The following is a 17,171-nucleotide window of genomic DNA, read 5'->3' on the forward strand; positions in this document are numbered from 1 at the left end:
ATATTGTATACACAGTTAAGGCTCTGTATGCATCTCCCCGGTCACTCTCTGGGGGACTGTACTTCATCACTTCCTGTAGACTATGACATTTCTCTGTCTCATTCATTGCAGCTGCCATAAAGCACACAAAACCTGCTGCACTATCTGTACAGATAATACAGGAAGAAACTATGTGCCTTCAATATGGCAGCCCCCAAGGAAGTTTATAAATGAGAAAATACATAGCTAGAAATTTTTGCGAAGGCCTGTTTTGCACAAAAATTTGCAACTTTTTTAGATTTTAAGCCGCTCTCACAACTTTCCTAAAAGAGGAGTGGGTGGTGCTTAGTTGGAGTGGCTGGGCCACCTGTGGCGTAAATTTCAGTTTGTGGTCCACGGACTGCCCAAGATGATTTTTACTCCAGCTGGCTTCTGTTTAAAGGGATTGTCCCTCTATTAAATGTTATTGCAATATAATTCAGCATTAAAAATGTACCCTATGTAACAAAAACGCTCCATTTGCAAAATATTGCATTTACTTCATTATAGTGGCGCCCCCTGGTGTCCAATCTGTATAGTAATGTCTTCCTTTTCCTACTGAGCTGATTGAGTGAGGGTGAACATGCTCAGTTACACTCTCCAACTGTCACCAGTCAATAGAAAATGCCTTCTCTGCTTGTCTGTAAAGTGGAGAAGAAGCTTTTATTCAGAAACACAGCTTGTCTTCATCAGTTATATAGGGCTGATCTCTCCCTCTATAACGATATATAATGGAGGGAATTTGTAAACCTTCTTCTAGAGAGGAAGCAGAGGCAGTGAAACAGAACAATCTGCCTATACAAGCTATGACGGAGGGGGAGGAGCTGCAGCAGAAAGGACACGCCCCTGAGCTGTCAGCCTTAAGAAAATCTAGCAGAGCAATTGGAGCAATGAATAGGGAGATCTCTGGATTAATGAAAGATACAGGGCTGGTTCTAGCTTTGTTAGAAAGGGATTGTCATGTACTATATTATGTCTGATTTTCTTTTTTTTCCCAATAATTCTGGGACAACCCCTGTAAGACCAATATATGAAATGCTAGTCTTGGTAAATTCTCCTAAATATTTATCTTCTGCCAAGATAAATCTAAGTAATAAAACTTAAATACATAAAACATTCCCTTAAATTCAAACAGCACTCACAGATAGTATACACAGTCAGTGTGAGTCAGGGGAGTATTATAACTTCGCAGCTAATCATTGTATGGACTCACCTATTTAATTGCTGCACTCCTGTTCCCTTAGACAGGGGAGAAATTATCTCTTCAGCAGCACTATATGCATACAGAAAAAGGGGGATGGAGCTGGGTGGGGAGGTGTCTCAGTGCTGATGTTTTCCTGTAGTTCACAGGAAGTTCCCTACACAGGGGAGACTAACTTCCGGTCTGCATACTGTCATGATCTGTGGGTATGTGGACCCACTAGACCGGAACCACCATAGCGGGGAGGCAGCTGGCCAAACAACAGAGCAACCCAGCAATACAAAGTCCCGCACTAGGGTACCTGAATAGTCCAGACAGTGGCCGAGGCTTTGGCACGGATGGAGGTGGGTGCAGCAGGTTATACCAGATGTGGCGGATGACAGCAGGTGCAGCAGGTTGCGCCAGATGTGGCAGATTATACTGGACATGGCAGACGTCAGCTGATGCAGTGGGACACGACTCCAACACTAACAGGTTCAGGAACAAGAACAAAGCACGGGATACAGGATACAGGTAACAGGGTAACAACAGGAACGGGATAACACGAAGGGACGATTTGCAAGACTGACACGGGACTACTTACAATGCTCAGGCAAGGATCAGAAGGGCAGGGCCCTTTTTATAGTCCAGGGAATCATGGGCAGTTGATGATGATGGTTCCATACGAAACACAGCAGACTGGAGCGTAAGTGGGAAGATGTGAGCCAGCGCTCACAGATCCATGGTTGCAGCCGCCAGGGGATGAGTAAACCCGACGTTCTGCGGCCATGGACGCTACAGTACTCCCCTCTTACACCCCCTCTTCTTGGGACCAAAGCGAGAGAGGAACTTCTTAATGAGAGCAGGGGCACTGAGGGTCTCTTCTGGCTCCCAGAACCTCTCCTCAGGACCAAACCCTCTCCACCAAATAGAAAGTCCTTCCTCCTACCCTTTTCCAGTCCAGGATCTCCCTCACCTCAAACACATCAGATGAACTTGCGGGACTGGGAGTCTTACTGTAGCGGTTCAGGACCACAGGCTTCATGAGGGACACATGAAGGGAGTTGGGGATTCTGAGGGTAGGAGGCAGCCGAAGCTTATAGGAGATAGGGTTTATCTGTTGCAATATCTCAAAAGGTCTGAGGAACCTGGGAGAAAACTTGTATGAAGGCACCTTTAAACGAATGTTCCGTGAGGACAGCCAGACATTGGTACCTGGAAGATACTGAGGCGGCTCTCTTCTTTTTCTACCCGCTTTTCGCTACATGTGATCGACTGCCAGCAAAATAGAGGACCGTGTCTGTTTCCAGATTTGCAGAAAGTCCCCAAATGCAGAGTCAGCAGCGGTTACCTTAGAAGTAGTCGACACAGTAAGAGGGACTCTAGGATGTTGACTGTACACAATGTAGAATGGTGTGGAAGTGGTGGACCCACTCGTGTGCTTGTTATATGAGAACTTGGCCCATGGAAGAAACTGTACCCAGTTATCATGCTGCAAGGAGATGAAGTGGCGGAGATAATTCTCCATGATCTGGTTAATCCTCCCGACTTGCCCATTGGACTGGGGGTGATAGGCTGAGGAAAAGTCCAATCTCACATCCAGGAGCTTACAGAGGGCTCTCAAGAATTTAGAAGTAAATTGAACCCCCCGAACGGACGCGATGTGAAGGGGTAAGCCATGCAAACGGAAGATGTGCTGAATGAAGAGAATCGGCAGTTGGCGAGCCGAAGGTAGGCCGGTGAGCGGGATAAAATGTGCCATCTTTGAAAAGCGGTCCACCACCATCTAGACAGTGTTGCATCCTGCTGAAAGGAGGAAGGTCTGTAACAATGTCCATTGCAATGTGCTGCCAGGGGACTTTGGGTACAGGCAGATGTTGGAGCAGGCTGGCAGACTTGGAGTAAGTAACCTTGTTAGAAGCACACACCGTGCAGGGAGAGACAAAGTCCACAACATCTTTGGGTAGCGTGGGCTACCAGAAGTGATGAGCAATCAGGTCTCGGGTCTTACGAATACCGACGTGCCCAGCCAGATTAGAGCTGTATCCCCAGCGAAGAATTATTTTCCTGTCTGCCAACCGAACAAAAGTCCTCCCCGGGAGGATGTCTCTAACCTGCAAAGGATTGGCAGTGACAATGCAGGACAGGTCTATGATACTTTGAAGGGACTCCACCGTGTCATCCGTCTCAAATTGTTGTACAAATAAAAGCAATTTTCAGTACAGCTGCGCCCTCGGATATTCCATTTTTTTATCCCCCTATCTCCTGGATCCGTCTCAAATGACCTGGACACGGCATCGCCCCTCACATTCTTGTCAGCGGGACGGTAGTGGAGCACAAATTGGAAACGGGTGAAGAACAGCGACCACCTGGCTTTACGGGGATTTAGTGGTTGAGCCGACTGGAAATAGGTGAGGTTCTTGTGGTCAGTGTAGATCAGGATGGGGTGAGCTGCGCCCTCTAGCAGATGTTTCCACTCCTCCAGAGCCAATTTGATGGCCAGTAGCTCCCGATCCCCAATAGAGTAGTTGCGCTCTGCAGAAGAAAAAAGTCTCGAGCAATAGCCACATACTACTGCCTTTCCTTTGGAGCTCCTCTGCAACAGAAGTGCACATGCGCCAACAGAAGAAGCATTCACCTCCAATGAAAACTGCCGAAACACGTCAGGATGATGGAGGATCGAGTCTGAAGTGAAGGCTTTCCTGGGGCTAATAAATGTGGATTCTGCCTTTGGAGTCCACATCTTGGCGTTCACACCCTTCTTGGCAAGGGTAGAGATGGGAGCCGTCAGTGATGAGAAGTTTGGTATAAACTACCGGTAGAAATTGGCAAATCCCAGGAAACACTGTATGGACCTCAGAGGAAGTGGCCATTCCAGGACAGACTTTACTTTCTCAGGATCCATCTTGAGACCTTGATCCGAGATGATGAAGCCTAGGAAGGGCAGAGAATTATTTTCAAAGACGTACTTCTCTAGCTTGGCATATAAACGATTCTACCTTAATCGCAGTAGAACCTGACGGACATGCCTCCGATGAGTCGGCGGATCTGGGGAGAAAATGAAAATTTCATTGAGTTAGATTGCAACACAGACATAGAGGAGATCTCGAAATATATCATTGACGAATTCCTGGAAGATCGTGGGAGCGTTACACAGTCCGAAGGACATCACCAGGTATTCGTAGTGCCCTTTTCGGGTGTTGAACGTCGTCTTCCACTCGACCCGGTTCCCGTGTCAAAAAACGTGTCAAAAAACTCTGTGTGAACAGAGCTTTAAAATGTTACGTTTTACTTAAAAAACACAACACCATTAGTGGATCTTAATGAAAAAGCACTGTACATAACCACAATATAGTGTGAAATACACATCACGTGCACACAGAAATGTTTGCTAGATTCCCATGTCTACACTTTAGAATTGGCAGCTCAATCTGTAAGTCACTACTAGCTGGAGCAATAGCCACATGGTTCAAAAAGTAACAACTAAACTGGTAGAGAAGTAACTTTGTGCCAAGCACCCCTGTAGCACCCACTATAGTTTTGCCTAGACCTTGAGGTGACAAAACATAATTCCTCAAGGAATTTATAAATGGATGTAGTGAGAATTTTGACCCCACTGTTGTTTCGTGGAATTTTTTAGAATTGGGCCTTGAAAATTAAATATTATTTCCACAAGAAATAATAGGGAAAAAGCACCCCAACATTTGTAAAGCTATTTCTCCTAAGTACGGCAATATGCAGGAGCGCCATTTGGGTTTTAAAGCTCGTATTTAGCTGGACTAATTTGCTGAGGGCATGTCACGTTTGCAGAGCCCCTAATTTACCAGAAGAAATTCATGTAGGGGTGTAGTAAGCATTTTGATGCTACAGGTGTTTTGCAAAGATTACATTACAGTGGATGGTGCAAATTCAAAATTGCAATTTGTCCACAGATACGCCATTTTGATCCCCAATACATTGTGCCCAGTTTTTGTCTCTGCTGTTTTTCCTAGTTTTAGAAAGACCCCACATGCGTCCCTAATCTTTTTCCTGAAAATACGACTGGGCTGAGGAGTCAAAGAGCACCATGTGCATTTAAGGCCTAATTTAGTGGTTTAGAAATCATTAATCCCACAATTGCAGAGTCTCTCAGGTGAAATGATCAAAGAAATCCCCAAATAATCAATTCCATTTTGGAAACTACACCCCTCAAGAAGTTCATGTAGAGGTGTAGCGAGCATTTTGACGCTATAGGTTTTGCTCACGGTGCAGTGATTTTAGTAGAGAGGTAACAGCAATGGGCCCCCGGGCCCCGGCACCCCGCCTGCATTTTTTTTTGTGTTATACAAATAAAGATTATTATTATTTCTATCTACCTATCTCTTTATCTATATCTTTCATATCATATATATTGATCTATTGTTCAGTTTCAGGCTGGGGCTACACGGCGACTTTGCCCATGACACTGGTCACATGCACAGAGATCGCTATGGAATCAGCTTTGGGAAATTTGCTCACCAAAATCCAGTTTGTGCACCATTCATTTTAAGCTCTGACTTGTGCCCGCCATGTAAGAAATGCGCACATATTTGGTATAGCTGAAGTCGTCAGACGTTTCCAAATATGTATTCAGGTGTGTTTACCCAGTGGCATGCACCACATGTCAGAAAAGGTCACCTGAATTCACATATATGTAACACCTGCAGAGAAAGCATTGTGTATAGAGGATGCTGCGGTTAATGCCAAGCAGGGACTCACATCAACAGACTTTAGCACATCTTCTTCTGAAGTGCAGTGGACTACATGTCCCAGCAACACTTGCTTATCTATACCACTGCAGCCTAGGAGAGGAGCAGCAGAGGGGAGCACTGATTGGCTGAGCAGGGGATTGTGGGACAAGGCTGAGCAGGGAGGAGAGACAGTGGCCATCTTTGGGAGAGACACATGGTCAGGAGAAAGGGAGACTGTGAGTGCATTGCAGAGAGAAGAGAGTCCTGCACTGGGGCACACAGCACAGAGACCCAGAGACAGTCCTGACAGCCCAGCAGCTCACTGTATGAGAGGAAGAAATGCTGCAGCAGCATCACCTCTGCAAAACAGCCTGATTCCAGGGAGGTTCCCTGCTCTGCATCACAGGAGGATTTTGCCTGCGACTCCATTGTCGTCCACTCGTCTGAATGCTGCGGCCCCGAGCTGGATCCCGGGGGAATATCATCTTTGCTGCAAGAAGTAGTGAGTACACATTGCTGGAACTTATTGTGCGGATATTGAGGACTTAGTGAGAGAACTGTTCTAGAGAGGAGGTTCAGTATCTAAGTGCACCAACGGTTCCTGAAAAGCGCGCCAAAGTCCACGGCAACAGGGCCCCAACGTTTTGACTGTGTTCATTGCATTACTACAGCCATTAGTACAGTATAAGTGTGTGCCAGCTATTACCAGCAGTATGAGTGTGTGCCGGCTATTACCAGCAGTATAAGTGTGTGCCAGCTGTTACCAGCAGTATGAGTGTGTGCCGGCTATTACCAGCAGTATGAGTGTGTGTGAGTGATCATTATCCTGTGTGGGTCACTGATATACTATATAGGTTTGGTGAAGACAGTAGATTAACCCTTTGTTATCCCCATAACATTTCAGGGAAAATTGCTAAGTGTTGTAGCAGCCAGGCCTGGCATATAGTCCATGCCCACCACTAGGGGGTCAATCACATAGAACTGTAACTGTTATATCATTTGTGCTTTTTCTTTATTTGCATCATTCCTATTCAAATCGCCCTTGTTTACCTTTCCCTAAATAAAATGGTTGAGTAGTTTCACCATAACCGCTTGTGAGTGTGTACTGAGCTCAGGTGGGGGTTTCCCGAGTCGACCCCTGGCAGAAGAGGAATACCCTCCTGCTTTCCTGCTTTCCTAGCAAGATTCGGGTGGAGGCACTGCGCCATAGTGAGGTGAGAACTACACTACACCCTGCCTACAGAGGTCGGCCCAAAGGGGTGTTACATATATCACTTATTTTTTTACACAATATGGAAGTCCAACATGTTCTGAGGAAAACAAGACCAAATACATGTAGGTTGGAAGAGGAATAGAAGAACAATTTTCTTTTAAATTGGCACGTGGCTAAAACTCTCCTATTTTCGGTGCGGATAGTGCACTGAAAATTCACTACAAATTACAATATAAATCATGTGAATGGTGTTTACCTTATTTGAAAGATGGAATAGCGTAGTAGACTATGCTATTCCATCCTGAGAGACCACAAAAAAACTTATACCGCTCCTGACAACACTATATGGACAGTAATGTCAGGAGCTTCCCAATGCCGAAGTCCTGAGGCAGAGCATCACAATCGCTCTGCCCTTGGACTTTGGCCCTGGGGAAACTCTTGACATTACTGTTCATATACATCAGAACAGCACCGGATTCCCTGGGCAGAGCGCTAGTAGAAGCTCTGCCCGGGGACTAAAGTCCTGGGAAAGTTACTAACAGACAGTGACTTCAGGAGTTTCCCCAAGGCCATTCCCCGGGCAACGTATCCCACTGTATGCCATACAGTGGAATACGTTTTGACTGAATTGAACAAAATCCAGGGCAGTAACCGGTCATATGCCTGACCCATTCTTTTCCTCACTATAATTGATATCAGTATCAAAATCAGTTAACGCGCATAACGTACAAACGTGAGCGCACCACTTTCCGTTGCCAAATCTCTCGGTAATGGAAGGGGGCCCAGACTCTTTGGCTGTATGGGTCCCGGAAATTCCTGATGGTGGCCCTGCCTATGGGTGTACACTCTCGCACAGCTTGTACATTTTAACCCCTTGACGCACCAGGACGTAGCGGTACGTCATGCATTGCAATGCTTTAACGCACCGGGACGTACTGGTGCGTCATGGATATAAACTGTCACCCTGTCACCCTGCCATCAACTGTTTATGACAGTTGATCGGCACAGTAAGACGGCAGGGGATCAATCACAGCGGTCCACTGCCGGCGAGCGCTTTGATTGGTCAGTCACATCAGACTGAATCACAGCTCCTTGAGAACGGGTATGTGATGGAGCTGGCTCAGAAGCTGAGCCAGCACCATCAGCACCGGGTGTCGCCTGTATATCTCTGCCGATACCCCGCTGTAACGGCCAGGACCAGAGCTAGACTCTGATCTGGTTGATTAACTCCTTAGATGCAGCGATTGCTGCATCTAAGTGGTATTTAGCCTGTCAGCACCCCTGATGGGTGCCATAGCCGCGGGTGTCAGCTATTTGTCATAGCCGATATTCTACTGTAACGGCCAGCTAGGTGGTTAGATCGCACCCGATGGTTGCTAATGGCAATGATCGACACGATGGTTGCTATGACAACCGGTGGCAACAATATCCTCCTAGTATGGAAGCCTATCAGGCCATGCCGGGAGGCGAAACCTAATAGGCTTGCTGTCAGTGAATAGCTGTCAGCTCTAATACACTGGACTATATAGGTAGTGCAGTGTATTGGAATAGCCAGGGCTTCATGCCTTAAAGTCCCATAGTGGGACAACAGAAAAATGTTGTAAAAAAAGTTAAAAAATTAAGGTTTCAAGTTAAAAAAACAATAACCACCTTTTTTCCCATGAGAATTCTTTTATTATAGGAAAAAAGGGAAAACATGAAAAAAAGTACACATATGTGGTATGACCGCGTCCGTAACAACCCAAACTAAAAATATCATGCTATTTTACCGGCACGGTGAACACCATAAAAAATAAAATAAATAATTCCAGAATCTCTGTTTTTTGGTCACCACCCCTACCAAAACAGAATAAAAAAAATTATCAAAATGTTGCATGTACCCCAAAATTATACCATTAAAAACAACAATCCGTCCCACAAAAAACAAGCCCTCCCACAGGTTTTTTAACGAAACAATAAAAACGTTCTGGCTCTCAGAATATGGTGACACAAAAAATAAATTATTTGAAACAAGAGCGATTTTATTGTGCAAACGGTGTAAAACATAAAAAAAACTATATACATTTGGTATCGCCGTAATTGCATCGACCCGCAGAATAAAGTAATTATGTCATTTATAGCGCACGGTGAACGCCATAAAAAAAAAAAAAAAACATCAGAATTGCTGGTTTTTGGTCACATTGCTTGCCAAAAGCTGAAATAAAAAGTGATAAAAAAATTGCATGTAACTCAAAATAGCACCAATGAAATCTACAGATTGTAACGCAACAGATAAGCCCTCACACAGCTCCGGTGGAGAAAAAATTAAAAAGTTCTGTCTCTCAGTTTATGGCGATGCAAAATGTGCAGAGTGTTCCAAAAGCAGAGAAGATTGGGTAGCATTTATCAGTGCGACACTGGGCACATATCTATGAATTATTATTTATTACCGCATTATTATACCACCTTATTATGCCCTGATGTACTCCGCACAGCTTACATATGGCCCCACATTATAACCTGAAATACCAGCAAAACCCCAAACAGAACAACTACCAAGCAAAATCTGCGCACCAAAAGCCAAATGGCGCTCCCTCTCTTCTAAACCCTACAGCGTGCCCAAACAGCAGTTTGCGCCCACATATATGACATCGCCATACCCGGGAGAACCCGCTTAACAGTTTGCGATATTTGTCTTCAGTGGCACGAACTGGGCACAACATATTGTGCACTAAAATGGCATATCAGTGGAAAATTGCAATTTTTTTACTTCAATGATCCTGACAAATCCTCTAACTGCCCCGCCACATTTACAACATGTTTTTGACGCTTTTGGCTTTATTTCAGGCTTTAAAATCAACATGTCTAAGTAGCAAGCTCTTTACCTGACTCTACCAATCGCAGTAAAAACGACTTTAATGGCTTTGTCCCCGTTCGATTGGTCTAGAGATACAATAAAATACTTCGGGATTACTCTAGCATCGGATCTCTCATCATTGTTTCCATTCAATTATATGCCCTTACTTTCCAATATCTCTGAACTGCTAGATTCGTGGCCCATCCACTTCGTTTCTTGGATTGGACTCAAAAATCTAATTAAATGTTGCATAGAGCCCAAGATTACATATCTTATCCAGGCGCTCCCCATCCATCTCGCGAAGTCTTTCTTTCATTCCTTAAAGAGGCTCTGTCACCACATTATAAGTGCTCTATCTCCTATATAAGGAGATCGGCGCTGTAATGTAGGTAACAGTAATGCTTTTTATTTAGAAAAACGATCTATTTTAAACCTCTTTATTAGCGATATTTAGCTTTATGCTAATGAGTTTCTTAATGCCCAAGTGGGCGTGTTTTTACTTTCGACCAAGTGGGCGTTGTACAGAGGAGTGTATGACGCTGACCAATCAGTGACCAGTCAGCGTCATACACTCCTCTCCATTCATTTACACAGCAGCATCGCGTTCTTACTAGAACGCGATGTGCAGCCACATACACAAACATTAACGTTAATCAAGTGTCCTGATAATGAATATACATGACCTCAAACAGAAAAAATGGGACATAAATATCAAAACCACAAAAAAGGCCATACTCACTAGGTAGGTGGGTGGGTGAAAACCCGTTCCCATCAGGACGCAGACGGGTCAAAGAATGCTGCAGAAGGAGTGTGCATTAAATAGTGATAGCCCCTCCCACTAGTCAGCGTGGACGTCATGTGTATTCAGAATCCTGGCACTTCTGAATCTTTTTTGTGAGATTCCAGCAAGCCACGCGTAATCTGGCGAGATTACGAGGTAAACGAGATTTTGTTTCCTTGCTGGAAATCTCACAGAAAAGATTCAGAAGTGTCAGGATTCTGAATACACATGACTTCCTGGCTGGAGGTAATGTATATTCATTATCAGAACACTTGATTAACGTTAATGTCTGTGTATGTGGCTGCACATCGCGTTCTAGTAAGAACGCGATGCTGCTGTGTAAATTAATGGAGAGAAGTGCATGACGCTGATTGGTCACTGATTGGTCAGCGTCATACACTCCTCTGTACAACGCCCACTTGGTCGAAAGTAAAAACACTCCCACTTGGGGATTAAGAAACTCATTAGCATAAACCAAAATCGCTAATAAAGTGGTAAAAATAGATCGTTTTTTAAATAAAAAGCATTACTGTCACCTACATTATAGCGCCCATCTCCTTATGTAGGAGATAGGGCACTTATAATGTGGTGACAGAGCCTCTTTAAGAAGTTTGTTTTCTAAATTTGTTTGGAGGTCTGCGCGACCACAAATTTCCTATAACATCTTAACTAGATCTGATAGAAGGGGAGGTATTGGATTACCTGACCTAGATGTTTATTACAAAGCGATCCATGTCTGCTGGGTGGTTGAGTGGATTGGGTTTAGTTTTTACGGCTTTCACTGTGCGGTAAAAGCGACAATTTATCTTTAATCTGGTGATACCAAATTTATTAAGATTTTTTTATATTTTACCACTTTTATTGATAATAAACTTTTTGTTAAAAAAAAAAATGTTTTGTGTCATTACATTCTGAGAGCCGTAACTTTTTTCTTTTTTCACCGATCGAGCAGTGTGAGGGCTTATTTTTTGCAGGACTACCTGTAGTTTTTATTTTTATCAGTAACATTCTTTGGTATGTAGACCTTTTTGATCACTTTTGTTCAAATTTTTTTGAGAGCTAAGTTGACCAAAAAACTGTGATTTTCTTATTTTATATTTTTTTATATTTTTTACGCCGCTCACCGTGCACATTAAATAATGCTATATTGTAATAGCTCAGACTTTTATGGACGCAGCGATACCACTTTTGTTTACTTTTTTATATTACTTTAGGGGGAAAAAGGGTGTTTTTTGAATTTTATTTTTTTTTACTACTAAAAACCTTTTTCCACTTTTTTTACACACTTTATTAGCCCCCTAGGGGACTTGAACCAGCGATCGTTAGATGACTGGTACAATATACTGACAAAACCTATTGGTACATTTAGGAAGCGATCTTGCCAGTGTACACATGTGAAGTGTACACTATAAACCATATGGAGACAAGACCATAATCAAACCAAATATACCTTGGTGCATTGACCCACAATAATTAGTACACAACCTACAGAGTGTGGGGTACAATTAGCACAACACATGTATGATAGAAAAATGCAAATTTTATTAGAAATAAAAACAATAAAAGATGAGTCATGCAAAGCATGAATAAGACGTCTGTCAATGCAGAGAACATATGCAAGCAATTAAGCAAGAAAGAGGGCATGAACAATAGCAATATACACATAAACTATCAATCTATCTAAAAGACTGTGTTAGGCTGGGTTCACACGACCTATTTTCAGACGTAAACGAGGCGTATTATGCCTTGTTTTACGTCTGAAAATAGGGCTACAATACGTCGGCAAACATCTGCCCATTCATTTGAATGGGTTTGCCGACGTATTGTGCAGGCGACCTGTAATTTACTCATCGTCGTTTGACAGCTGTCAAACGACGACGCGTAAATTGACTGCCTCGGCAAAGAAGTGCAGGACACTTCTTTGCCACGTAATTTGAGCCGTTCTTCATTGAACTCAATGAAGAGCAGCTCAAGATATACGAGCGTCACAGACGCCTCGTATATTACGAGGAGGAGCATTTACGGCTGAAACGATGCAGCTGTTTTCTTCTGAAAACAGGCTGTCATTTCAGCCGTAAAAGCCAGCTAGCGTGTGAACATACCCTAAGACCTCAGTGAGCTGAAGCACTGTATAAAAATACAAGTGTAATGCTCAAGTGATAATGGAATGCAATCATGAATGCCTTGAAAGGCCTAAACAGAGCTGCACACTGAGGATTGAAAGGAACATACCCATGTTAAACACTGCAGAGAGGGAACGTCAGACCCCGATTTTGCCATTTTATATTTTTTACAGCGCTCACCGTGCGCATTAAATAATACTATATTGTAATAGTTCAGACTTTTACGGACGCAGCGATACCAATTTTGTTTTTTTAATTTTTTATATTAGTTTAGGGGGAAAATGGGAAAAGGGGTGTTTTTTTTACCTTTTTTTATTTTTTTTTACTACTAAAAACCTTTTTACACTTTTTTTACACACTTTATTAGCCCCCTAGGGGACTTGAATAAGCGATCGTTAGATTACTGGTACAATATACTGCAATACTAACGTATTGCAGTATATCGTCATTTTTACAGGCATCTGTTAAGCCCTGCAACAGGCAGGGCTTAACAGAGGCAGAGTGAAGGCAACCCTGGGGGCCTTCATTAGGCCCCTGGGCTGCCGTAATAACCATCGTCACCCCCGATCTCACTGCGGGGAGTGGAGTTGAGCTATCGGAGGGGGCGGCCCCTCTCTTTTTAACGCATCAGATGCTGTGGCCACGATTGACCACAGCATTTGAGGTGTTAAGCAGCCAGGAACAGCGCGATCGCTGCTCCTGGCTGTTAGTTCCAGATGTCCGCTGTAAAATACAGCCCACTCCCGCAACATATGGAGGGCGCTCAGCGCGTGAGCGCGCTCTAGCATCACCACTTGGACGTAATGGCACATCTTGGTGCGCGAAGGTGTTAATAACCCCATATGCAGCACAAGGCCAAAAAATTTCATCATCTTCGCTGTATATATGGGGGTCCACCTAAGGGGTCTATAAAATGATGATGTTGTATTCTGGGTAATAACTTCCTGGGCATAAACAATGCTCTTAGCCACCATTAAATTCACAAAATCCTCACAGAAAAAAAGCTTGCAGTCTTTAAACTGAATTCCTGAGCTGCCCATGAAATCAGAATTCTAGGAGGATGGCTTCCACATGGGACCACTCATCTAGGGTGTTTCCTCAGCTTTTGTCCTGGGGCGCCTTTGTGGAGGTTCCTCATCATTTGACGAGGAGGAGGAGGACAAGAGGAATGGGGCATATTCCTCTTCTCTCTTGTTGGTCATACCGTTGCTAGGGTAAGTTCACACGGGGCGGACACGCTGCGTAAATGTGCACAGTGTATCCGCACCGGTGGCCGCATGGAATTCCAGGCGGAAAACCGCACCAATTTGGGGTGCAGTTTTTCGCCTGCAATGTCCGCTGCGGAAAACTGTAGCATTAGCTGGCCTGCTGGCAAGCTGGCCTCCTTGGATAATGTTTCATCCCAGGAGACCGCTGCAGCCTGTGACTAACTGCAGCGGTGGTCACATGGGATGAAACGTCATCCCAGGAGGCCGGCCTGCAGAACGTCAGAGGTAAGTATAAGGTGTTTTTTTTTTTCGAAGTTGCGATTTTTGCAGCTTAATCGCTGTGATTCCACTGTCAAAAGTCGCAACACTTGACTCTTTGTTGCGGGTTTTGGATCCCCACTGAATTCAATGCGGAAAATCAGCAACAAAATACTGTCAATTTCACAACCACAATTGGCATGCTGCGGCTTAAGAGACCGCACCGTGGTTCAATTTGTGTGCGGAATCTCCGTATATCACGTACACAGCGTATGGATGAGATTTCTTGAAATCTCATCCACTCCTCTGCTACTGTGTTAAGATGCGGATTTTCCACATAGTATAAAAAAAAATACTAGAGTAAATTTGATCTATAACTGTAATACAACAAAAAACAAAAGCTGAACAAACTTTAGGAAAGAAAAACTGAACGTCCGTCACTAATTGACGCTAAAATTGGAATGTTCTAAATTAGTAAAAAAAACAAAAAAACTGTAGTTTCAAAAATGACTAAAAAGCTAAAAAAAGAAACACCTGCGTCCAAAAATGTTCACAGATGTTGATCGCGATGGTGGTCACTAAACAGAACTCAGTAGGCACAGGGCACACACATAGAGATGATGCTGGTTATTAAGTGTCAAAAATGACAATAAAAAAACAAAAAAAAATGTAAAACACTGCCGATGTTGTGATTGGACAGTCTGTACAGCAGCCATCTTCACTAGGTCATCATGTCATTGGACATGATGGCCCCTCGATGCTCCAACGTAGCTGTACGTCGAAAGCTACATAGACAGCTCTATTTCTTTACATACATCATTTCAATGCATGGGGCATGCATACATAGCATGTAAAGAGCCACTTCAACCATAGTGCAAATGGTGCACTTGCATCTGGCCCCCTGGCAGCGACACCATTTCCAACTGTGTTCACTTCCTCAGGACACGGAAACAGTTGAAAACTATGGCCATCAGCTTCCTGCACTGCCATTCTTGACGAGCTGTGCATACAATGGTGAGCATATTATACAATGTGGGCATTATACTGTGTTGGAAGGCACTATGGGGCATTATACTGTGTGGGAGACACTGTGGGGGCACTATACTGTGTGAGGAGGCACTATGGGTCATTATACTGTGTGGGCGCATGATAATGTAAGGGACAGACTATGGCTTATACTGTGTAGGGGCCCTATAAGAAATTATACTGTGTGTGGGAGCTCTATGGGTGCATGATATTGTTGGGGGAACTATGGGGGCATTATACTGTGTGGTGGCACTTTGCATACATTATCCTGTGTGTGTGATTGCTATGGGGGCATTATACTGTGAGTGGCACTAAGGGGGAATTATACTATGTATGGAGTGCTATTGGGGCTTTATGATATGTGGGGGGCACTATGGGGTCATTATTTATACCTCTTGCTAGAAGTGGGGGGCACTCATGACATATTTCCACTGGGTCCACCAATGTGTTAAAACGGCTCTGAGCATGTACTATATGTATATACTCTCCTGGTTTATATTACTACATAAGATTACAGGCAGTGTTGTTTCAACTAACCAAGATAATCCTGTGTATATGCCATAAATGTCTAAAATGGGAATAACCATTTAAACATATAATAACGTACTGTGTAGTTCACATCGAGGATTAAAAACATTTCTTGAAACAACATTTCTGATTATTATCATTATTATTATTGGCGTGGGAGCACTGAAGTTTAGAGTTTAGCAACGTTGTCTTGCAACTCTAGAGTCCCGAGAGCATAACGCCTGACCAATACAACATGTGCATGTATAATCAAACACTTATACATTATTATATATTAATTGACTTCCTATACAATATGGAAACTGCTCTGTGAAATGATGTGAATTATAGAGCAAAAATTGTCACACTAGCCCTGCTAAATACGTCAGCAGTGCCATCAATCCTATTGTCTGTATATTAGCAAGAAGAGGTAGCGGATGGTAAAGCACAAGATTGCAGGATCAGAGTACACAGGGTTTGTTTGTAGTCTGTAACCTTATAGACACACGGGTCTGCATAAGAGCTGTATACACAAAATGGTAGGATATTGGTAGTAAATAAGTAAGGTACTGTAAATATTTTATTTTTAAAAGTGGACATAGTCTTTAATAAGAAACATGTAGACGAACCTCCCTCAATTGCGTGACTTATATTTTTTCCAGGGTGATAGCAAAAAAATGGAAGACGCCAGCACTTATCTTTCCCTTCCGTCCACTCGTCAGCAAATGGACATGAAGAGTTCAACTTTCAGCAGAAACAGCAGCAGTTCTGGTGGACTGTCAGTTAGTTCACGTGATGCTTTTTCCATTTCAACACTTGTGTGTTCAACCAAATTGACCCAAAATGGTAGGCTGTGTTCAATGTCACTGTGAAGAAATGACTCATATGTGCATTTGTTCTTTTTAGCAAGGTCTCTTTGCGGAAACCGCACCACAAATCCACAACATTGTATGAATGGGGCCTAATGTTTATACAGTGACAGCACCTAGTGCATCATCCCGTTTTAGCTGTGCAAAACAATGTGCAACTCTGTCGCTAATTACACTACCTTAGGGCCTGTTCACACCTGCGTTGGAGGATCCTTTGGGGGCCTCCGTTGCAGATAAGGCTGAGATTACCGGAAAAAACAGCAGAGCATACTGCGCAATTGTTTTCGGTAAAACCTCGGACACCCTGATGGAATGCTAGGAGGGAGCAGAAGAACAGAATAAAGAGGAGAGGTATGAACATAGTCTTAGGCCTCCTGCAGACAGGATGGAAATGCTGCGAATTTCCGTTTGGAAATGATGCAATCTAAATTAACATAATGCAG

General features: G+C 43.6%; 1 protein-coding gene across 1 annotated transcript in view; it reads left to right on the top strand.

The window, feature by feature from the left end:
* DOCK2 (dedicator of cytokinesis 2) overlaps positions 1 to 17,171 on the top strand; it is a 963,684-nt gene that overhangs the window by 300,565 nt on the left and 645,948 nt on the right. The window contains exon 18 of the mRNA XM_075859372.1: positions 16,522 to 16,705. Within this exon, the coding sequence (XP_075715487.1) occupies positions 16,522 to 16,705 (184 nt within the window). The remainder of the gene's footprint in view (positions 1 to 16,521; positions 16,706 to 17,171) is intronic.

The sequence above is a fragment of the Rhinoderma darwinii genome, chromosome 3, assembly GCF_050947455.1.
Source record: "Rhinoderma darwinii isolate aRhiDar2 chromosome 3, aRhiDar2.hap1, whole genome shotgun sequence".
Taxonomy (NCBI): Eukaryota; Metazoa; Chordata; class Amphibia; order Anura; family Rhinodermatidae; genus Rhinoderma; species Rhinoderma darwinii.